This window comes from Opisthocomus hoazin, chromosome 16, assembly GCF_030867145.1.
Source record: "Opisthocomus hoazin isolate bOpiHoa1 chromosome 16, bOpiHoa1.hap1, whole genome shotgun sequence".
Lineage (NCBI taxonomy): Eukaryota > Metazoa > Chordata > Aves > Opisthocomiformes > Opisthocomidae > Opisthocomus > Opisthocomus hoazin.
The window spans coordinates 13,617,035-13,640,874 of NC_134429.1; the positions used below are offsets into that span (position 1 = coordinate 13,617,035).

Below are 23,840 nucleotides of genomic sequence, written 5' to 3' on the forward strand. Positions count from 1 at the left end.
CTTTCCACACAGTTTTCCTGCTGTTGCCGCCTCATTCCCAGAGGCCTGAGCCCAGCAGCCCGTCTGTAGGCACCACGCCGACGAGCGCTCTGCCACCGAGCACCGCCACCGACGGAGCCACACCCTGGACCCCCAACCTGGGCGCTTTTAGGAGCCGAAAGACTTTGCCTGCCGCCGTCTCCTCATGAAGATCCCGGCGCCATAAAGGCCGCTGGCCAGCGTTCGCGGGCGGGCTCAAGCCCTGTTACCGCGGCCTCCGGCCTTCCCGCCGCCGGCGCGAGCAGCGCTCCCCGCGCGCCCCTGCAGGCGGCGCGGCGCGAGGCCGCTCCCGCCCCGCCCCGCCGCCGGCCGGGCTCCGCCTCAGAGAGGCGGGGGAGGTGCGCATCGGTAGCTCGGCGCTCCCCTGCCCGGGCGTCCCCCCGTCGGTTGGCTCGCCATCGATTGGCGTGCGGCCCGCCGAGCCCGCGCACCAGCCAGGAGGCGGCCGCCACCGGGAGCCCAGGTGGGTACCGGCGGGCTGGGGGCGCGGGGCAGGCGTGGCGGCCCCGGCCGTCGTTTCCTCCTGCGTCAGCCTCCGCTCCGAACTCGACAGCGGCTGCATGGCGCGGGCCCGGCCCTGAGGGGCACCTCCCTGCCTCACGCCCCTCGCAGCGCTCCGCCCCGCCGTCCCGGCCCCGCGGGGGAGAGGGGCCGCCGCGCAGTCCCGCGTCAGCGCGCCTCGGGCCTGGGGAGCGGAGCGCGTCCTCCTCCCCCCGGCCGGGGCTCTGCGTGGCGGCTCCGCCCGCGGCCGGGCCCGCCGAGTGCCCCTCGGGGCGCTTGGCGCTCCGAGCCTGCCTCCGGCCGCGCTCCGGCCGCCCCTGGGCAAGGTGACCTTTGGCTTCGCCGCGACACTTGTTGCGTGCCGGCGGGTCCCCTCTCTGGCCTGCCGTCGCCTCCCCGCGGTGCGTGTGCTTTGCGTGGGGAGAGGGGAGGGAGAGCGGCGGCCTGGAGCCTGCTCCCCGCCCTTTTTTCGTGTGACCGAGCGCGGGGTAAAACGGCTTCCCCCCCGTTTCCCTGTCCGATGACAGGGAAGTGCATCCGGCTCCTGGCCGCTGCTTCTGGCAGGCTGAACCCGGCCCCGCTCCTCCAGCGCCCGCCTCGTCCTCCCCGCTGGAAAAACTGCGCGTTTTTCCAGAAAAAATGCACCAGCTTTGAGTGAGGTCCTGGTATGGACTTTGATTCTCGTCCCGATAAGCGTTTGCCATTTCTTTTTTGCTCTGTATGCAAAGGAAATAAAAACACTGTCACAGAAAATAAGTGTTTAGTTTTTCTTTCCAGTGATACAACAATGGACTAGAAAGTTACAGGCATAAAAGCCTTAAAACATTTTAAAGATTCCTAAATAGTTATTTATGTTTTACAAGTTTAGATTAAGGAGGTGATTGCTTTGTTTACTGTTCTGATGATGACTTCAAGTGTGAAAGTGTTTGTGCACGGGAGGTTTTCAGTCACTGGGATGCTAACCTGTTTGTGCTTCTGAATGTTTCTTCAGGATCTTTCCTCGGATTTGGGTCTTGACACCTGTAGATTTCTGGTTCTATTTACTTATTTTTTAAAGGGTAACATGACAGGGATTACTGTATTTGCTTTTGTTTGAACTTCAAATTTTTTGTCAATTTTATTAGACTAAAAACCTATAGTGTAAGGTGGTGGCACATATGTACAAACGCTCCGTCTTTATTATGTGGAATGCTATTGTTTTTGAAAACTGTTGAGAAGTTTTACAAAGATAAAAATGTAAGCGCATTTAACATGAAGATACGCCTCATTTGTATGTAATTTCCCTGTGTTATTTATGATGTTTGTGTTTCATTCCGCATGATAGCGTAGTTTCACTTCTCATCTGTTAGGAAAAGCCTTTCATTAATTGCTGAATTCTGGTTATTTTATTTAACTGCATTAATTAAATATTTTCACTGCCTTTCTTTTTAAAGCAATAAAGGCTTAAATGGAGGTGCCTAAAATCAAGCAAATCTCATTATGGGAAAACCCTGAATCTATATTTAAAATGTAGCTCCTGAAGTTGTCGTTTTCTTCTGTTATCACATGTAAATAGGTCTGATATATCTTGCTTTTCTGCTCTGTAGAACTCAAGCTTACATACACTGGTGTAGGGAGGTACGTGGGGTTGGGAGACTTTTCTAAACAGAACCGACACATCTGCTGCATTCTAACCACAAGATGTGGCCTGTGTGCTTTTTTACCTTACCATAATAACAAGCTTCATCCTGCCCTTGCAGAAGCTAATAGTAGTTTTGCAATTCACTGGTTAAAAATTTAAACAGGCACTTAGGTATTTTAATGGTATGATTATCACATAAATTGAAACAGAAATGGTTGGAGAAGAGTACGAAGGGAATTGTTTACATGGATGACCAGTGTTGCTTTTCTAATGTAGTTTTTTTCCCACTCCTTGATGTAGTAATCTATGCTATCAGTTTGAAAACCTGTTAGAGTAACTGATGATGAGCTATTTATGGGACTTGTGTCTAATTCCTTCCCACGCATATGCGCTTCTTGAAAAAGGGGTGAGTTGTTTCACAGATGTTGTATAAGAATTCTACAAAAATACAGTCGAAGGCTCTGGGCTATAATTTAGACCAGGCTTCCAAAACCAGAATGCTTGAAACTTGAAGAAAGTACTGGCAGCGGAAGTTGAGGATGCCAGTGCAAAAGTGTTTCAATCAAAGTAGAATTTTAGTCTTCCCTTTTCTGCAAGGGGATTGTCAATTGACCTTGTGATTATTACAAGAAAACGTGGTGTTTTGGTTAGAAAAAGGGTGGGAAGAGGAATTTAGTTTGCAAATGGGAGTGGTCTGTAATCATCAAAGCTCTATATGAAACTCTGATTTGAGGTGTAAAGGGCATAGCATAAAGCATTTCTTTAAGGTAGAAATCAAGCTTAGTGTTTTTTACTGCTTTTTAGATTGATTACAGTAAGAATTACAGTGATAGCAATGTGTCAGCTCTGCTGAGAGTGTATATTTTAGTCATTTTCTTCATGTTTTTTCTTTCAGAGCGAGACTGTAGTTATGGAACAGAAATCCAGAAAATGACAGAAAAACGTTAGTTGCCTTCTTCTAGGACAGTCATGTTGGAAGGATTGGTAGCCTGGGTCCTCAACACCTATTTGGGCAAATACGTTAACAACCTGAACACAGACCAGCTTTCAGTTGCTCTTCTAAAGGGTGAGGCTTTGTGGTATTTTCTGTAGTGTTTTCATACAGAAGTGATTTGGAAAAAAAAAAAGTGTTGTGTTTTTGTGATAATTGGAAGTGGACTAGAAATAATCACTTAATACTGTGTTTAGCATTTATAGAAACCCTTTTAATATAGAGTTTTGTGCTAGCACTTTATAACGAATAGTAAATTCTTTTGTGTTCTGAGCTTTATTGCTTTTTATCAACACTTGTACCAATTTATATGAAACTTTCAAAAGTATGCTTAGCTTATCTTATCAGCATGTTTAATTTGTGTGATATTGGAGTGTCATTTTTCTTAATACTGTTCAGGAAATATCCTGTAGTCTTTACCTCGTACGTTTTGGTGCTAGTAGTTACTCCTCTGTAATTGAAGACTTCAGGTTTATGTCATATTATGTCATGTTATGTTCACGAGTCTTGTACTTTGTTACAGAGTCCACAAATCAGTGCTTTCTAATTTAGCTTTTGCAGCTATTACGTGCTATTTTTGAGGAGAATATTTTATAACACTTTAAATTCTGTGCGTGCTTTTTGTCATATTGAGAAAATACTTGAAGTATCTCTTTTGAAAAGATATTACAATAAAGTTCGGATCTAAAACCTTGCAGAAAATTGCTTCTAGATGACCTCATCAAACAGTTTGAGCAAATGGCATTGGAAAATTAACAAATATGTTAAATAATCATTGCACTTGTAACAACTTGATATGGCAGGTTGGCTGTTCTCATGAAATCCTATGTGATTTTTTTTTCTTTAAAACATGATTCTAGTCATTTTGGGCTTACAATGTTCAAGTTGACATTCTTTAACATAATTTTGTTTAACAGACTTGTCTTTTTTTCTGTTTTGTATAGGTGCTGTTGAATTGGAAAACTTGCCACTAAAAAAAGATGCCTTAAAGGAATTGGAATTACCATTTGAAGTAAAGGCAGGTTTGTATTTTGCTTGTGTGTGCAGAACAAATATTTAGAAAGAGGAAGTATGATGTATTTTGGAATAACCTTTACCTGTGAGTCAGAATCTTGAACAAATGAGATAACCTGTTCTTCGGGTAGTCCAGCTTTGGAGCCTTGAGCACAGGACAGGCATGTTGGAGCAGGGCCAGAGGAGGGCACAAAAATGGTCCAAGGGCTGGAACACCTCTCCGGTGAGGACAAGCTGAGAGAGTTGGGGCTGTTCAGCCTGGAGAAGAAAAGGCTCCCCTCTCTGGGAAGACATTATGGTGGCCTTTCAGTACTTACAGGGGGCTTACAGGAAACATGGGGACAGGCTTTTTAGCAGGGCCTGTTGCGATAGGACAAGGGCAATGGTTTTAAACTAAAAGAGGGTAGATTTAGGCTGGATATAAGGAAGAAATTTTTTACAATGAGGGTGGTGAGGCACTCCTGCACCACTGGCAGAGGTTGCCCAGGGACGTGGTAGATGACCTGTCCCTGGAAGCATTTAAGATCAGATTGGATGGGGCTCTGAGCAACCTGATCTAGTGGTAGATGTCCCTGCTCACTGCAGTGGAGTAGGACTAGATGGCCTTGAAAGGTCCCTTCCACGCCAAAGCATCTGCGATTCTGATTTTAGCCTGTTTATTTCTTATGCCACTTTTTCTTTCAGATTTTCCAAGCGTGATAAAGGATGTTTACATAGGAATCTGATAGCATCTCTGTTTTGTATATCTAGGTTTCATTGGCAAAATAACACTACAGATACCTTTTTATCGCCCACATGTGGATCCATGGGTGATATCTGTCTCAAAACTGCACTTAATTGGTGCACCAGACAAAAAAGAAGATTTTGATGAGGAAAGGGAGAAGTTGCAAGAAAGAGAACACAAGAAAGCCTTTCTTCTAGCACTTGAAGAAAAATGGAAAGTGAGTCATACTCGTCTTTCATGGTGGAGAAACTGCTATGGTGGATGGATTGCATTTAAGTCTCCTAACAAGTAGGAGAACAAATGCATAGGAAACTAAGTTAGAATTCTGTTCATATGTGCTAGCATAATGCAATTGCTGCCCGCCCCCGACCCCGTTGTATTGTGTGTCCCACATGTTGGAGATACTGAAATCTTTTTTTTTTTCCTTTCTCCCCATTCACAGTAATTTCAGTATAACAAAGTATGTTGTTTCCTGACCAGCTGTTACAGTGGTGGTTAATGCTTATCTGTATCTTCTCTTTTAGAAAGAGCGACAGCAGAAAGGGGAATCTTACTGGTACTCAGTTACTGCATCAGTAGTCACAAGAATTGTAGAAAACATTGAAGTAAGTCTTTGTGTTGTAGAGCTTTTGCTACTTGTTAAGAATTACCTGTGCCCACTGTGCTTCACATTGTGTAGTCCTCAGAGAAGAAATACATTAATCACAGGTAGATGTTTGGCAGAGCACAGTCCCTTTTCAGCTTGAACCTTCCTAACTTCAATCTTAAGCTAGTCCTAGTGGGGGCTTCTGGAAAGTTAAAACCCTCCATCCTGCTTTTACCAGCAGGAAAACATGACCTTTTTTTGGTTTGTAAGGTAGGTGGATAATGAATTTGCATGAAATCTGGTGGGGTTTGCTCACATTTTAATTCCTTTAGTTTTAAACCTGCCAAAACGCTGAATTGTTTATGTAGAGGAGGAGCGTGATTTGTTTTGATTAAAAGATAATTTGTAAAGAAACAAATCACAGAGTTTCTGCTATCTATGATTTTGATTATTTGGCTGCCTGTTGTGTCTCTCATGTGTCTCCCAAGTTTCAAAATGACTCAAAGTTTGGCTGTTACACTCTGTTGCCTTTCTCTTTGGAAGTCCTAATGCAGTTAATGGCATTTTAGCAACATTTACGTCGTTAATCATTCATGTTTAAGAACCAGATTCTTTCTACATATTACTTGCTAAAGTTTGTATGCTTGCCTCCATGAAAGGACTATCCTTCTTCTTCCGTATGTGCAGATAGATTGACTGTATTGTATGGTTGCGTTTCAATTTGCTAGAGGCAATTTGGAAGCAAGATACCTCAGACTACTTGCTTTTTCTAATGTGCTGGAGAAGAGTGTAGTTGGTACAGAAGCTCAAGGCAAGAGTATCTATGCTGGACTCTGCATTCTTGGAGAAGCCACAGTAACTTGGTGCTCTCAAAGTTTTTACCAATGTAAAATTAGTTTGGGTCACCTTGTATTGATAATTAGTTTGGAATTCTGGACCATGCTGATAATTCTAATACATAAAACAAATTTGCGTCTTCAATTGGCAATTACACATTTGCCTTTAAAATGGAGAATAATAGTAGGATAACAAAATAAGGTACACTGTCTTGTCAAAGTGGCGAGCTGTTTGTGGAGAGAAGGGCAGGGACTAGTGGTATCTGAGGAGAAGATAGAACCAGAGAGTACAAAACCAGAAGTGAGGAATAGGGTTTTTGAGGTCTAAATAACTACCAGAAATTTGTTGGAAAATTGCAGAAATCAGATAATAAATTGCTTCAGTATTAATGGATAGTACTGTTGTCCACTCTGATGGTGTAAATAGTTGTTTCTAGTAATGGTTTTTTTTTTCTGTCTAGTTAAAAATTCAGGATGTCCATTTGAGGTTTGAAGATGGTGTCACAAATCCTTTGCAGCCATTTGCGTTTGGCATATGCATCAAAAATGTATCAATGCAAAATGCAGTATTTGAACCTGTAAGTATGACTTTTTGTACAAGAACTCATGGCAGCTGAGATGTGATGCTGTATTTTATGAGTGCTAGTAATTATTTAAGAAAAAGTATGGTATTTTAATAATCTGGTTATTGTTGTAAATTGATTCTGAGCATTTCATGTTGTTTATCGAGGATGTGGAACTAAAAACTACATGGCATGTGGTGTGTGATCTTGGCTTTATTCCACTTTTTTTACTTCAGGTTGAGAAGCTGATGCGGAAAAAACAGTTGGATGTTGCCGACTTCAGTGTTTATTGGGATACCAACTGCACTTTATTGGGTGACCTGCCTCCTGGGCAGCTACAGGTACAAGAGAGAGATTTTGCATGCGAAAGAGAGATTGTTGTTGTTGTTAGTCTGTCTGTATTGCAGACCTAACTGACTTCGAATTTATTGGATCTGGTGCTTTTAAGAGCAACCGCCGTTTATGGTTTTATGCTATCGTGATGGGATATATGCGCAACCCACAGAGGCTGTGCTGTGAAATATCTTACCTTTGAAGAGCGAACATGTTTAAGAGGTGTTTTTAATGGACTGGCATGCTAATAAAGTGTATGCTAGTATATTAAACCAATGCATCCTAACAAGTGTTGTAGGTTCATTTCTTATAGAATAAATTTGCTTGTAACCCACAGGAAGCAATGGATAAAAGTATGGAAAGTCGTGATCATAATTACATCATGGAACCTGTATGCACTTCTGCTCTTCTTAAGAGAAATTGTTCCAAGGAGCCTTTAAAATCACGCCAGACTCCACGGCTTGAGTGTGACATTCATCTTGAGACTATACCCTTGAAACTTTCCCAGGTAAATAGCAGCCGTCTTTATTTAGCGCTCCATATCTGAAACAGAGGCTGTTGAGAAGCAGGTAAATGGGGCCATCATGAACTCTCTGCTGTTAACTGTGTTACGCTGCATTGGGTGACCAAACTAGTTAGTCTTCAGGATTGCTTGGGTATCTGCATGCGGTGTTGCACACTGCTTTATGGTCAGTTCCTAACAAAATGACTGATTAAAAAAGTTATTCCGTTGTGTTTTGGTTATCACAGTGTCTACAAATTCAAATCAGTAGTTTGACATAGAGGGTATTTTTTCATTACCATGTGCTGCAACTGTTGTTTGTATGTCAGTGCTTCTGAAGATCCTGCTGGTGAAATGCAGTGTTGAATTATCTGTATCTAAGAATAAACAGTTTCTGATTCAAACAGTGAAATGCCTGTAGGGTGAAACTGTAGTAGTGTTTGTAACAGCATGCATGCCAGTTATTGTAGCATGAAATTAAGACTTTCAAAGATTTTGTTTTAGAGGCAACTGAAAGGGGTATGTAAAGAATTTGTTTTAAAACCAAGCATTCCGAATTATTTTACTGATTATTGCAAAAAAATAACGTTGTTTATTGTAGTAATAGGAGGGATGCATATGGGGTTTTTTAGTGTATAGAATGTACAGTAGCAGCTGATGTTAGGTTGATAGTCTGACGCGGAAGGGGATTTCATTCTGTGTGTTTGTAAATAAGGAGGCCTGTAAATTGAATGTCCCACTGGGAGAAGACATGTAACACTAGAGAAGCAAGTAATGAATTACGATTAACATTAACCTTAATTCTGAAGCCATATGCAGGCCATTGATGCAGATAAACTAAGCCTGTGGTTGGTCTTTTGTTTGTTTTGTTTTTTCCTCCCCTTTGATTTGGAAATCACTCCAATATTGCCTAATTTGTCTGTGTATTCTTTTGCTGAAAGATGCAGTATCAGCAGATCATGGGATTTTTAAAGGAACTGGCTAGAAAGGAACGACAGCTTAAATTCAGGAAGTGGAGACCAAAGGTTACGGTAACAGAGAAGTAAGTATATCTACATATGTGGTGTTGTTGATATGGCATTAAAAACTATACTAGGGAGACTAGAATGAAAACAAATACAAAAAAGTAGGCAGTAATCATATATTAGAGTTTCAGTGTTCTTGTTTTGTTCCCCTACCTCATAAATCTGTTTTAAATATTCAGATGTAATTAAAACTTAAAATTATTCTTACCTAAGGCTATAAATCCTTCTTTCATAGCTTTTAAGAACTAAAATCGTGTTGGAGGTGCTATCCCCATGCGCACACTGTGATGTTCTGAAGTAATCTTTATGGAAAAAACTCCTGTTAATTTTCTTTTAATGGCAAATAAGAAAGATGGTATCAGTTCAGACCCGAGGTCTGTGTAACTCAACATTTTGTTGTCTGTGCCTGATAACAGAACAGCTATACTAAATCCCACTGGAGTGGTGGGGACATTGCAGAGCACTGTTCTACACAATTTGTAGAACTGGCCCACATAGGCTGTCTCTAATAGTGCGTCTTTTTCTGTTTTTTCGCTGAACCTCTCCTGGACCTTTCACCAGTTTGACATACTTTTTTTTTTTTTTTTTAAATACTGGTAATATAGTAATTCTAAAATATTTCAGCTGCCGAGAATGGTGGATCTTTGCCTTGAATGCTAATCTTTCGGAGATCAGGGAGCAGAGGCAACGTTCTACCTGGGAGTTCGCATTACATCGGGCCCAAGATGCAGTGTCTTACACTGACATGTATTACAGCAAGTTGAAGGGGGAACCACTGTCTGCTACAGACCAGGTGTGTAGATTTGGGTTTTCTACAATGTTGATTAGTTATCTCATATTTGATTTGTTTCACCTGCTCAAATTTAAAATCTGTTCTAGTTTAGAAACATCTTTAGTTTTACTGCAGGCCATTTTCACTGAACAGACTGTCTTTTGACCACCACTGAGTTTTTAATGCTTGAAACCTGGGCTTGTGGGAGGTGTGTGTGCAGAAGGGTTCTTGCTTTTTTGTTTTGCTGTGCAAAAAGCTGTCTTTTTTTTTGAGCTGTAGCTGCCTTTCACCAAAAATAGCATTAACTCTCATAGAGCGTTTATGTCAGTCAGTTGCATGCTTTCTTAACTTGTGTTCTCTATAGGCTCAAAAAGCATTCAAGTATTAGAAGTGTGTCAGGTCACCCATATGGTTGGGTAGATAATGTGGGAAAAATTGTAGCTGATTGGCAGTGTGTTTAGGGGTGCTTGTTAGTTTTTTTTTTTTTGGTTGGTTTTTTTTTTCCTCCCAGTTCATTTTAGTATGGAGAATTTAGAAGTAAAGTGCCCCTAATAATGAATCTGTGCCTTACTTCAGAAAGAAAAAAACCTGTGAACTATAATTAGCTGCTTTTTATCTCTAGGTCTGTTGGGACTTTTTCTTTAAATCAGTTCAGGGCACCATGTACCTCACCTGTCTGAATTACAGGTGTGATTCTGTCGATACTTTAAGTTGTATGTAATCATTACTTGTGTTATTTAGACATGAACTGTAGGAGTAGGTCAGTGTGCTGGATTTATAGTACCTGGCAAAGTGGGAAACTTTTACTTTCATATAGCGTGTATTGTCTTCAGCAGCGCTGTGAAATACAGCAAGGGCAATGCCGTTGGACTAGAAAAATATCTTTTACTTTCTTATTCCATTATATATCTTTAGACTTACATAAATCATAAGCTTCCACAAACAACTTCTTGATCAGTACAAAGAAGACAACGTCTAAGAAACTGAGTATGAATACTACATTGTCCTAATCTATGCAATTCATTTCCTCTGCCTCCTTTATTTGAGACAGAAGCTTTTTTTTGCTCCTGGCTAAGCTAGTGATTCTGTTAAATCAGATTATTTTCCATGGCTTGAATTTTGTGCTGCAAACTTTGCATCTGATGTGTGATAGGAGGATATAGTTGGGCAAGGAATTTTTACCATGAAAAGTGTTAAAATAATGTATTTTACAATGCAGATAAACTTTATTTTGGAAATGGGGCCATGTCAGTATTGTGGTTGATCACGACTTCTGTTTTTTTTTATGTGCTTAGACACTTGGACGATATCATTAATGCCTTCTTAGTTTTTTTCTATGAATCTCTGACTAATTGCAAAGATGTTTGACATGTTTGTGAATAAGACGCTATATTCTTTTAGTGCAGTTACTTTACCTTTTCTGTCTTTTCAGGCAGAAATGCGTCGTATTGAGGGTGAGCAAACTTATGAAGAGCTGAAGATACTATATGAGATAGTTCATGATAAATTTCATGACCTAGCTGAGGTGAGGAACATCATGCACACAGGGTAATATTTGGGATCTTTAAGTGAATTATTCTGAGCTGTTGTGTTCTGTTCTGCTGGAGAGGTCTGGCATGTATTTGTTATGATTTAGAGGTGTGTCATTAATGTTAAAATCGGAAACAATATTCGATTCCACCAGTTTTTACTCTGGTGTCACTTGCACAGTGAAATCTTTTGTCTAGTCATATGATGATCTTCCTCAGTAATATTCTTGCTGGAATTCCTAGGGCAAACACTCTTCATCTTAAAAACAGAGAGTGGAAATAAGGGCCTATAATGAGTATTTTCCCAGAATAAATTTATGGCAGAAGTAAGCCTCATGTAAATAGCTTTCTGAGCACACTTCATAGAATATGGACTAAGCTCTGTAACAGTACAACATCATCTTTCTTTCAGATACACTTGCTAAAATTTAGAGCTGTGTTTTATGGTGTCAAATGACTTCTTATTTGGTTTAGTCATGCTAGACTAAGATTTAAATAATGCCATATGGCTTCATATATGAATATGCAGCAGTTAACTGATGATGTGTTTGTTGTTTCTTTGCTGCTGCTCTCCTAATAGACTTGGTATTGATTGAAAATATCACTGCTGGTATACTGAAGAGTGCTGAGTAAATAGATGGAATTGTATTTTTATTGTGACTTTTGTGTACTGTTCTTTCACTTATAAGCAGTAATATGTGTCTTCAATATTCAAACATAGAGTGTTAAAGAGCCGTTGCCTGATTCACCTGGAGGTTCGCCTACAGCAGAATCTGCACATGGCAGTAGCACTGGAATGCTGCAGTATCTTCAGTCTTGGTTTCCTGGTTGGGGAGGTTGGTATGGATATGCTCAGCAAACATATGAAGGTGAACCTTTTGAAGGGCTGCTGCCAGACCCAAAGGAACAGTGGAATCCAGAAGACATACTAGGTATGGAAATACAGGATTTTCTTTTTAAGGCTGCTAATGCTACCATAGTTAGATACCTGGTAAAGGTGAACAGAAACAACTCATTGGTTCTGTACTGTTAAAAGATTACGCATGTTAATGGATGTACCTAGGTAGCAGAGCCTGTCTAAAGCTTAATACCCTGTTAAAAAATCTCAGTACGTGGTGTACCCGCTTATTTCTACAGCGCTATATGGAATACATTTGCTCCCACTGTTACAGATATTTATGACAAAGAGCTTTGGGACTTTTTCTGTTCAGGTGGGTGGGGGTCATGCAGCATGCTGTGACTGGGTACAACATTAACGGTACTGGGGTGTTGGAGTCTTTTTAAATTTAGGTTTACATTACCTTAATTGAAATGTAAGGGTTCTACAGAACATTCAGTTTTGTTAAGCAAGAAGGTATGTATACTTTATTTTTTGTTTCTATTTTTTTTCCATAAAGATGGGGAAATCTTTATTTTCAAATTTGGAGAAACTTTTATGTTCTTCAGTAGCCTTCCAGAAACTTGACTTATTTAATGTGTTGTGTTGTGGGTTGTTTTTTTTTTTTCTTTTCAATTAGGTGCAGATGAATTTTTTGATGCTGCTGCAGATGCTTCTAGCATGAATACCTTTACAAAGAGAGATCATGTTTTTGCTAAATTAAATCTACAGTTGCAGGGTGGCTCTTTCACTCTGTTGCATAAGGAGAAGAAGGTGATGCATGCTGAGGAGACTGCTTTTATGCAGCTGGAGTTTTCAGGTAGAAGTCAGTTTCTGTTCTTCAAAAAAGACCAGAGCTTTGTCTGTCTTCAGACCTTCCTTTGGTTTTTGCTTTTAATTCTTTAAATTACTATACTGAAGTAAAGTTTAAAATGAAAATAGGAAAGCAGGTTGCATAAATTGATGTATCAAGTGAAAATAAGTTTCTTTTTTTCAGTTGTGTGAATGATTTCAACACAGAAATCTAGTTTTAGACATTATTATATATGAAAGGAAGATAACTATAGAAACACATGTTTCGCAATCATTGTAATGTATTCCAAATTTATGTGTTTCATTTTTTTAGTAGAAATGAATATATATAAGCACTTTGAAAAGACTTGCTGGTTGGATGGTATTTGTTATCTGTAAAATTTAAATAAAACCTATGCTGTGTACTAAAAAAAATAAAAACATTTTATGTCTTTATATTCCAGGTGTAAAGATCTTGGCAGAATCCCTTCCTCGCAGAAATTCTTCCCTTCTCAAAGTGCAGCTTGGTGGTCTTTTTCTGAGGGATTTGGCAACAGAAGGGACCATATTTCCTGTTCTTGTTTTCCCAAATCCTGTAGGTGAAAAAAAACACTTTAAGTTACTATGTAGAATGCTTAAGAGTGTATGAAAATAGTCATATTCCAAAAGTCAACACATTTTTCTTGGTTTGTGTCTTACCCCAGAAAGAGAACACAAAAGTCTTGGAAGAAAAATTTCCACTTGTTGAACTTACGTTTCCCCTCCCTTTTCAAGCATCATCCATAGAACTCTTCATTGTTTGCTCTGTGTGCTTGTAATTTAACACTACAGTTATATGTGCTGGGAAGAAGGTAATTTATTGAACAAGATTCGATTTTTGGAACAATCAGCATGGCTGCTTAATCAGTGATTGTTCTTTTTTGAAAAGCTCTTTTGTCCAAGTAAGGTTTTATTTCACCTGTATACTGTTACACTCAAAGCAGAAATACAGAACTTTTTTTTTCTTCCTAATGAATTGCTGACAAGATTCCAGATATCTCTTCTGAGCAAACAAAATTTGAATCTAATTCCATCAAAATTTCCCATGTGTTTTGTACTTTGTAGAGAACTGACTGATATTTGCACTTCAGACTTCAGTCTGTCTGCCACGTGTAGATCGTGTTAGCTTCTTAGTCATACTTCCTTCTGTCGTTTGACTGCATTAACAAAAAAAATGCATATAATAGTCTCAGACTATACATATACTTACAAAGTGACCATAAGATGTAATACAGAAAAGACTTTTATGCTTATATCAAGTGGCTGGGTTGATTTTATCTAAACAATCTTTTTCTTTTAAATTCTTATCAGCAAAAAGAGGTTGGCTGCATGTCTTCCTTTGGACTCCAAAGTTTGTCCTCAGAAATGACTAATCAGAACACTGGTAAAGCTTTCATTTTATGTTTGATGATAAGAAGCGTATGAGATAATTCCTACAAACCTGAAATTTCAAAACTGAGTGCCTAGAGTTTGAATTCTTGGAAATGATTTTTGCAAATAGTAAAGATAAAATCATAGAAGCTTTGTTCAGGTGTAAGTGTGTGTGCGAGCTGAGTTTAAGAAAGTGAGTAAGAAAAAATGTATTTCAAGACAACGGGAATTGCACTTGCTTTTTGTCTTGGTTTAAAAAAAGAAAAAAAATTGTTATAAGTTCAACATTAGGACCCCAGTTCTGATGTGGCTTTGTATATACAAACATGTTGATTTCTGTTGATTGTAGAAGTTGATCAAATTACTTGCTTTTCTGTTACTGAAGAACTTTTGGACAGGTACTACTTTCCCTGGTTGTATGAATTAAAAATTAGTTATTAAATTTTTGGGGGTTGTTTTTTTACTTTTGTCCATTTGTTTTTTCCGGTTGTTTTACAGCTGCTTTTTGTAACTGATTTTTTTATTCAGTTGCAGATCCTGATGCCCCAGTGTTTGAGATGCTTTATGAAAGGAATCCAATCCACAGCGATTTTGAGAGGCGCCTGGAAGTCAGTACCAGACCTCTAAATATTATTTACAATCCACAAGCCATTAAGAAAGTAGCTGACTTCTTCTACAAGGGAAGAGTTCATACCTCAGGTTAACATTTAATGTGGTTTTTTTGGTGGGGTTGGGGTTTTTTTTGGTGGTGTTACATCTTTTCTTATCTTTCATTTCATTTATTTTCACTCTTAGAAATATAAAGCACTAATCAAAGAATCTCCACTTTAAATTCAAAGTAAGAAATACTCTGAGTCTTCATTGGATGAATTTTTTTTGTTCCTTCATTGAATTGAATTGGGAATTTTGCTCGTGCAGACTGCTGAAACTTCTACTTTAAAATTGCAAGTTGCTGCTGTACCGTATGGTGGATGTTCATGCTGCTTAAATTAAAATGCATGGATAAGGAGGCCTGTTTCTGTAATCTCTCCTGGAAATTCATGGAGAACAAGAAGGTTTTTTTGAGAGGACAGTTAATTGCATTCCAATTCCTGTTGTGTCTCTTCTGTTGGTTACATTAAGTCTGACATCTGTTACGGCTGCTTGAGGTACCTTGTTTTTTAGATGTTGAACATACTGCTTCCCTAAGCTTCTAAAGGTAGCAAGATTTAGGAGTCCAGTACCTGAGCTTGTAACATTATAAAGGGACTACCTTTGCAGTTTTAGTTGTTAAAGTTCAGTTTCTGAGGAGATGAGAGGTGAGAATAAGGAACATTAAAATGTTCTTAAAGTAACAATTCATTTTTCTATTGATTTTGGCAAATACCAAAAGATGTAAGTTACCTAGTATAAAGGTTTGTATGGTACTTACCTTGTCTCACAAGACGAGAATATTCCATAAATGTTACAGGTATAGTTTAAAACAAAAAAGCAAACTAAAAAAAAACAAAAGACTGCCTGCACCTTCCACAAACATCTTAATGGTTAGTCAGAATTTCCTCTGCTGCTGTACTTATCACCCTTTCTGTCTCCATCAAATTTAGTAACTCATCAAATAAAGACCCAGAAAAAGGTTTGGGAAGTGTTTTTTCTGGTGGGATGTGTTTGTTTTGTGCCTAGACGCTTCTTTTTTTCTATGAAGCAGCCTGTTGTGTAGGTACAGCCAATGGCTTTCAACTGCTATGTTTTCCTGTCCTATATTTACTGCTAAAATTTAAAATAGATCTTTTCTTTTTTCTCTTTCTTTTTTTTTTTCCCTGATTCAGTAACAGAATGACAAAATTATACCTAGTTGGTTTTGTATCTGTCTGCAGGTTTCGGATATCAGTCTGAGCTAGAGGCAAGAGTGGCCGAAGCTGCCAGAAGACAGTACAACAAGCTGAAAATGCAGACAAAAGCTGAAATCAGGCAAACTATTGATCGTTTACTAGTGGGAGACTTCATTGTAAGTTTTTGCCCCAAAAATGTTTATGTAGGCTTTTTTTGCCACATGCCTACAAGTTGTAGGACTTCAAGCTCGAAAGAGTGGGGGGTTTTTGTTGTTTATTTGTGTGGTGTTCTGTTTAAGAACGTGAGGAGTATTGTAGTATTCCTTTTGCTGTCAAACAATCAATTTTTGTGGTGCAGACCTGTTGTGATGAATGGCAGAACAGTATTTTTCTGTTCTTGACCCCATTACTGAGATGACTTCATACCAGCTTACTGGCTCCAGTGTGCATTGGAGCTCTGTTACATCAAACTTGCTAAATTTGTGTGTAACTTATTTAAAGATAATTTTCTAAACTAAGAAATTGTTCCACCTTTATTTGTTGTTTGCTCATTCTTCAGTTTCAAGTAGTATTAGTATATGTATCAGTGTCATTAATCTCTAGCTTTGGAGTTAGCTATATTGATGCAAGATAGTTGTTTTATATTGTTTTCAGTGAAATGAAAAAATAATTGTTCTGAAAAAGTAATAGTTTGATCTTTGATAAAACACAGTCTAATGCATGGTGTATTTATGCATAGCCTTGACAAGGATTTATCTTACACAGTGTCATGCAAAAGTAGATGCCTTCTCTTAGCTCTGCAGGTAGGTTCGCTCTCCCCACCTGAGAGACGGAGAGTCGCTCTGGAGGGGGGTTCATTGCAAATGTCTTAGCATGGGATGTTTCGCCTGCTGAAAATGTCTCTTCATTGACTGTAATGGGAGTCTGTGCTTTAACAAGTTCCCAAACTTTAGTATGGGTGAAATTGGTGAAAGTTAGCTCTTTGGGTAAAAAAGTGGCTAACTGGTGTGATTTGTTTGACGTAGCTTTCTTTGTATGTGAGGGGAAACTATTTCTTGTGGGCTATCATATCTTCTTAACTTTCAGGAAAACAGCAAAAGCTGGACCGTGTGCCTTGATATTTCTGCCCCTCAGGTGATCTTTCCTGATGATTTCAAGTTTGTGGATCCAGTGTTAGTTGTTGTGGATCTGGGAAGAATATTACTTACCAATTCTCAAGGTATGAGCTAGACTTATTGCAGCTTTCGTCTTCTTTCCACCTTCTCCCAGAAACTCTTTTGTCTGTGTAGAAAGTAGAGATGTCTTAAGGTTATTTCCCCTATATATGCCTAGTTTCACATAACAATTCTGCTATTATCAATAAATTTTTAATTAAAGGTTGATACACAATTTTAAAAATAATGGGGGTGTGTTTGCAGTTTTTTTGTTTTGTTAGGGGTCTGGGGTTGTTTTGGGATTAACACAGGCTCCCCTGTGATATCCTGCACCTCTTGAAGGCTGTGAACAGGTATGAAGCTGGTGTGTCAGGCCCTTTACCTTGGGTATGGTTTTGGCTGAGAGTGGCATAGGATTTCACTGTCAAATGTTTTTTTTGGGACAGGGTTCCCAGTGAAAGTATGCTTTGAATAAGCCCTCCGGTCGTGGAGTTGCATGGATCTCTGTTCTTAGCACATGTGTCTATAGCTAGCTGAATAAAAGTGAAAGGAAAATTGGTGTCCTTTGTAGGAAAAGTTGAGGTCATTGCTCCTTAAACAAATCGTTGCGTCTTTCCCATTCCACTAGGAAAACAATGCAGGAAAATTAAGAAGAAAGTACAGTGGAACTTGTAAATAGATTAGACCTACTTAACATGTAGTTGAGCTGTATGGTATGTGAGACTATGTTAAAAAAATATTGGAAGAGATATCTGTGTGGTATTCGTTTCCTTTTTAAAAAGTGCAGCTGTAGGATGAGCTGGTTTTTGTGGTGCAGTGGAAAGTTGAGGTGTCAAGCCTGACATTGTCTACAGTGGAATGTTTTCGCTCTGGATGTCTTTGAATCATTTAATCTTTTCTAGCATCAACTAAACTCTGCAATGTGTTAGTAGCTTCCTTTTTAGTAAATGCTGTCTTAGGGCAGCCTAGAAAAAGAACACGAATTGTTTGTTCAAAATAGATTTATGTTTCCCAGTGAAGTTGAGGCATTGGGCTGTTTAAAAGGAGCTTAAAAAAAAAAGGTAAAAAAGTACAGGAGAGTTTTGAGGGGTGTTCCTGCTTTGTAAAAAATCCTTTTCTTATGGTAATAAAATGAAAGTTAATATTAGGCAATGAAGTTAATTGGTCAAAAACTTCTGATCATAAATGTATTGTATCTAAGTAGCTCTTACCTTTCAGTTGGTTTTGAGGATAGAAAGAATTGCGTAGGGAGAGTAATGGTTTTTTTTTTTGTTGTTGTTGTTTTTTTAAACAACTTGATTAGAAGTAAATCATGTAGTAATAGTAAGTGGGTTAAAAATGAGACATTAGTGTCTTTTAATAGATTTTATAATACATTGTGACTGACATCTGCATGCATGTAAAAAGTGTAGTAGATTTCATGTTGAGAAAAACTAAAAGTGACAGTGAAAGGGGGTGAGGACAGTACCAGGTATGCTTTGTGTTTAAAAAAATACACCTTCAGTCAGGATGATCAGGTAATGATGGGAAATATCCAAGGAGGGAGAATACTTTATTTGCTTATTTATGGTTATTTTTTTAATCCACAGAAGAATCTAAAAGGAGTGCAGATACTTTTTCTTCAGAAGTCAATGAATTGAGTGATGAGGAATATAAAACACCTCTTGCAACTCCTCCCAATACTCCACCGCCAGAAGCTAACACTAATAGTGGCATCAAAATATCTGAATTGGCTGGCATAGAAATCAGTGAAGAGCAGCTACAAGCACACTTAATGAGCAAAAAAATGTATGAGAGATACACACTTTCATTTATGGACCTTCAGATCATGGTGGGTCGAGTGAAAGACAACTGGAAACATGTTCAAGATAGTGATGTGGGTCCAACTCATGTGGTAGAAAAATTCAATGTTCACCTACAGCTGGAGCGGAGATTGATATACACGTCTGACCCAAAATACCCAGGAGCTGTCTTGTCTGGCAGTCTGCCAGACTTGAAAATTCATATCAATGAAGACAAAATATTGGCTCTGAAGAACTGTTGTGCGCGGCTGAGTACATCTGAAACTAAGTCTTCTGATGCCCTACATTTAGGGAAAGACAAGATTTTTGCAGAGGTAGACCAGCTTGGCAGTTTGCATGATTCTGTAATGAATCTAACACAGAGTGTTGTAATGCTGGAGCAGCATACGAGGGAAGTTCTTGTTGAATCTCAGCTGCTCTTGGCTGAATTCAAAGTAAACTGTATGCAGTTGGGTGTTGAAAGTAATGGACGATATATCTCTGTACTCAAGGTTTTTGGCACCAATGCCCATTTTGTGAAAAGGCCGTATGATGCAGAAGTGTCCCTGACTGTTCATGGCCTGTTACTGGTTGATACTATGCAAACATACGGAACAGATTTTGATCTTTTGATGGCTTCTCATAAGAATCTGAGTTTTGATGTGCCAACAGGAAGTCTTCGAGACAGCAGGGCTCAGTCCCCTGTTTATGGACCATATGATGCACGTCCCATTGATGTAGCTAGTTTGGCAGAGAGATGCACTACAGCCTCAAATACTTCTTCTGGTAACAATGCAAAAGATCAAGAGTCCCTGATAAAATTAGAGTATCAGTTTGTGAGTGCAGAATGTCCATCGATGAATTTGGATAGCAGTCTGCAAGTGATCTCTGTACAGGTGAACAACCTGGATATCATCCTTAATCCAGAGACTATTGTTGAACTGATTGGGTTTCTCCAGAAATCTTTCCCAAAAGAGAAGGAAGTTTCTAGTCCTCAGCCTTTAATAACTGACTTGGAAAGAGATTGGAGGGAACAGGAAACCTTCCAGTCTACTTACGTACAGAATACAGAGGTAGCAGTTGATATTCACTGGTTAAATATACTCCTCCTGAGGACAGTTGGCATGACAAATGGAGAAAAATATGGCAGAAAAATTGCAACAGCCAGTATTGGTGGCACCAAAGTCAATGTCTCCATGTGTAGTAAATTTGATGTAAATGGCTCTCTTGGATGCCTTCACCTTATGGACCTAACACAAGATAGTGTTAAGAACCAGTATGTTGTCAGCATTGGGAATACAGTTAGGTATGAAAATCTCATTGGTGATGTAGGTCACTTTGAATCTTTATTGTTTAGGCTTGATGACGGAAATAGCGTTCCAGATGCTTTAAGCTTCACTTTCACAGAAAAGTCAAAAGAGGAATGTTCTCTCAACCTCAAAATGGCCTCCTTACACTACAACCATTCAGCTAAGTTTTTGAAAGAACTAACTTTGTCAATGGATGAATTGGAAGAGAATTTCCGCAGCATGCTGAAAAGTGCAGCTTCAAAAGTTACTACAGTCTTGGCAACTAAAACTGCTGAATACAGTGAAATGGTTTCTTTGTTTGATACAACACCACGATCAAGAGATGCTGCCAACTTAGAAGATAATGAAGGCTATGCATTTGGATCGCAGTCTCTCAAAACTGATACTATTAAGCTTATATTAAATGTAAACATTGAATCACCGATTGTCTCAATACCTCGAAAGCCTGGTAGCTCTGAACTGCTTGTAGGTCATCTAGGACAAATATCTATTCAGAATTTTGTACCAGGAGAAGATGAATCTACAAGTGATAGACTGCAAGTTGAAATTAAAGATATTAAAATGTATTCTTTAAACAGCAGTCAATTTATGAGCAAGAAGGAGTCTGCAAGTGAAGTATCTCATGGGCCGCATTCTTCTTCAGGTCCTGCCAGTATTAGTAGCCAGGAAGAATCCCATTTTACTCGTCATGACTTCTTTGAGTCGTTACATAAAGGCCATGGTATGTTAATCAGAGGACTCTTAATTATTTTAATGAGTAGTAGATGGTACTGAAACTCTGTATTGACCATAGGTCTGATTCTGTATTCTGTCTCACCTATCCTCCTGAAATATACTTCTCAATTTTAATTACAACGGACAAGTTATTTTATTTATATCCATTTTCGGTCTCCTAAGCAAAAACTGAATAGTGATTTTCGTGCAGAAATTTAACAAAACGTAGCCATAAATACTTATTTTAGCATTGCTAAGAGATTCTGAGCCAGTGAAATAGCCACTATGTTATCTCTGCTGTACAGTCTATATAGGATAGTCAGTTCACTTATTATAATATTGTTTTAATTTAACTTGATCTTCACAGCTTTCCACATTCTGAATAACACCACCATCCAGTTTGAATTGGAAAAGATACCACTAGAGAGAGATTTGGATTTAGCTTTTCCTCTCAGTAATGAAGACTTTGGAATATCAAGCATTATGAAGATTGAAGGGAAATTTGTGAACCCTCTTCAGGTATAGTAATGCAGTATTTCTACTGTCAATATAAAAGTATTTCCCTGCATAGAAGAAAAGTATTTTTCAGGCAAATATTTTCAGGTTTAACACATGGGTAGTTTAGAAATCAGATCCTTACAGATGTGGTTAGAAGAGACAGTCTTAAGACAACAACAATGACCAAAATTTCTTAATATAAATGACAAGTCCAATCTTGTTTTGGGCCATTTTAGACATCTTTATGAATTAGTCTGACTTTTACTTACCCTGAACACCTATCACAGAAGGAAAAATAAATGTGTCACTGTTCAAATATGTTTATTTGCAGTTCTAGTAGAAACTAAGAATTAAAATGCCACTATCTTGAACAAAATCTCTGCAGGAGCGGAGTTGTTAAGTAGAGGAAACTGAAGCTTCTAAAGCAAGCAATGATGGTGAAGTGGAATGTTTTTTCCATATATTACTGTATAATCTCAGCATGCTGAGTTAAGGCTGGTTTGTATGATGAATTATTTTTAACTAACTCTGTATGGATGCTTTTTGCCTAGGAATACAAGGCATCCTATTCTAGGATCCTATCCCATATGTTTCCGGATTGTGTCATCTTACAGAGCTAATACAGAATTGTTTTGCTTCAACTTTGCATTGTACCTTGTTCTAGATTTTTTTTTACTTGTGGACAAACTTAAAATTTGTCTGGTTTGAAATTCCACAGTCTTTCCGATTGTGAGTTTTAAAATATGTGTACTGATTTTATTAATATAGAGAGCTGTAACCTGATGATTGTTTCTTTTTTCTACATTGTAGGTGGTATTAGCAAAACACGTGTATGAACAAGTCCTGCAGACTCTGGATAATTTAATTTACAGTGAAGACTTGAACAAATTTCCAGCCACTTCTGTATCTTCAACTTGTCATAGTTCTCCTTCAGCATCACTGCATAGTACAGGCACAGAATTCCCAAGTGAACAGAAGGAAAATGGCTTATTCAGCCATTCTAATTTTAGTTCTGTTCCAAACAAGTCGTTAGCTATTAGGGAAACAAAATCTTTTACTCAGATTCAAGCAAACTTTCGTGTCTCAGAGCTCCAGGTTCAGTTAAGTGGTGACCTTACACTTGGTGCACAAGGCCTTGTCAGCCTTAAGTTTCAGGATTTTGATGTTGAGTTTGCTAAAGATCATCCTCAGACTTTGTCTATTCAGATTGCCTTGCGTTCTCTGCTAATGGAAGATCTTCTGGAAAAAAATCCAGACTCTATGTATAAGAATCTCATGGTGTCCCGTGGAGCACCCAAGCCATCCAGTTTAGCACAGAAGGAGTATCTTTCACAGTCTTGTCCCTCGGTATCCAATGTAGAATATCCAGATATGCCACGTTCCTTACCTTCCCATATGGAAGAAGCACCCAATGTCTTTCAGCTATACCAAAGACCAGTTTGTGCCTCCCGTAAGAAGCAGAAAGATGATGCTGATTCGGAGTATCCTCTGACTCCACCTCCTTCTCCAACAGCAGACAGATCCAAGTTGCCCTGTGGAAAAAGTAACTTTGATGATTCATTAGTTCATATCAATATATTTCTAGTGGATAGGAAACATCCTGAATTTTCTTCTCACTATAACAAAATTAACCGTAGTGTAGATGTTGATTTTAATTGTCTAGATGTCTTAATAACTTTGCAAACTTGGGTAGTGATACTGGATTTCTTTGGGATTGGATCCACTGCTGATAACCATGCTATGAAGCTGCAGCCTGAAGATACTCAGCAGACAATCAAATCAGAAATAAATACCTTGTCAGCTTCTCAAGCCCAAGAGCCCGTAAACACTAAACTGGATCTGAAGGTATACTTGAGATGCAAAATAGTAATTGGATTGTCTGTCGTAAAACGTCTGGTTTATAGAAACTTAAGGTGACATTTGAATCAAATGTTTTATATTCTAGTAGAGGATGTGCATAAATTCAGAAACAGTAGATTTAAGGCGTGCGTAGATGTAGTTTAAAAAAGTGCAGAAGTTTCAGAAAAGTAAAACATTTGCAAAAAAGGGAGGCTGAAGTAGAATGCTCCATGTTCATCCAATGGACCTGTCATAAGTAGAGTTTGACACCCACCGCCCCAGCCCCATCCAGTCTGCTCAATGCCTGAGAGTCTCAGGAAAGTCCGGGTCTGGTGGGCAGTGACTGTTACTTCCCTGAGGTTAACACAGGGCACAGACTAAATGTCTGTGATCTCTTAAGTGAAAAGGTTGCTTGAATATTAAGGACCTGACTTACTGATGTTGACGCTGTGCTGTTCTAGGTACTATGGAGTTTGTTTTAAAAACGAAGCATATACTTTTGTAAATATATATACATATATGTCTGTACATATATGTGTATAAACATATATTTTTTTTAAAAATTGCATGTATGTATATGTAGTCTTTGCACAGAGGTCCTGCAGTCTAACTTAACAATGA

At 38.8% G+C, this 23,840-nt stretch overlaps 1 protein-coding gene across 8 annotated transcripts in view; it reads left to right on the forward strand.

Moving 5' to 3' along the window:
* Window positions 1–384: 384 nt before the first annotated feature.
* Window positions 385–23,840, forward strand: part of VPS13D (vacuolar protein sorting 13 homolog D) — a 108,523-nt gene continuing 85,067 nt past the window's right edge. For 7 of the 8 annotated variants that reach the window (XM_075437606.1, XM_075437610.1, XM_075437607.1 and 4 more), the window contains exons 1-21: window positions 385–502; window positions 3,057–3,227; window positions 4,097–4,174; window positions 4,917–5,107; window positions 5,415–5,495; window positions 6,774–6,890; window positions 7,112–7,216; window positions 7,546–7,716; window positions 8,652–8,752; window positions 9,360–9,528; window positions 10,940–11,032; window positions 11,758–11,968; window positions 12,554–12,733; window positions 13,170–13,300; window positions 14,056–14,128; window positions 14,644–14,814; window positions 15,969–16,099; window positions 17,010–17,142; window positions 18,667–20,889; window positions 21,250–21,401; window positions 22,191–23,225. In XM_075437606.1, coding sequence (XP_075293721.1) covers window positions 3,131–3,227; window positions 4,097–4,174; window positions 4,917–5,107; window positions 5,415–5,495; window positions 6,774–6,890; window positions 7,112–7,216; window positions 7,546–7,716; window positions 8,652–8,752; window positions 9,360–9,528; window positions 10,940–11,032; window positions 11,758–11,968; window positions 12,554–12,733; window positions 13,170–13,300; window positions 14,056–14,128; window positions 14,644–14,814; window positions 15,969–16,099; window positions 17,010–17,142; window positions 18,667–20,889; window positions 21,250–21,401; window positions 22,191–23,225 — 5,643 coding nt within the window. In that variant the 5' untranslated portion in view covers window positions 385–502; window positions 3,057–3,130. The remainder of the gene's footprint in view (window positions 503–3,056; window positions 3,228–4,096; window positions 4,175–4,916; window positions 5,108–5,414; window positions 5,496–6,773; window positions 6,891–7,111; window positions 7,217–7,545; window positions 7,717–8,651; window positions 8,753–9,359; window positions 9,529–10,939; window positions 11,033–11,757; window positions 11,969–12,553; window positions 12,734–13,169; window positions 13,301–14,055; window positions 14,129–14,643; window positions 14,815–15,968; window positions 16,100–17,009; window positions 17,143–18,666; window positions 20,890–21,249; window positions 21,402–22,190; window positions 23,226–23,840) is intronic. The other variant, XM_075437608.1, reaches the window with a different exon arrangement.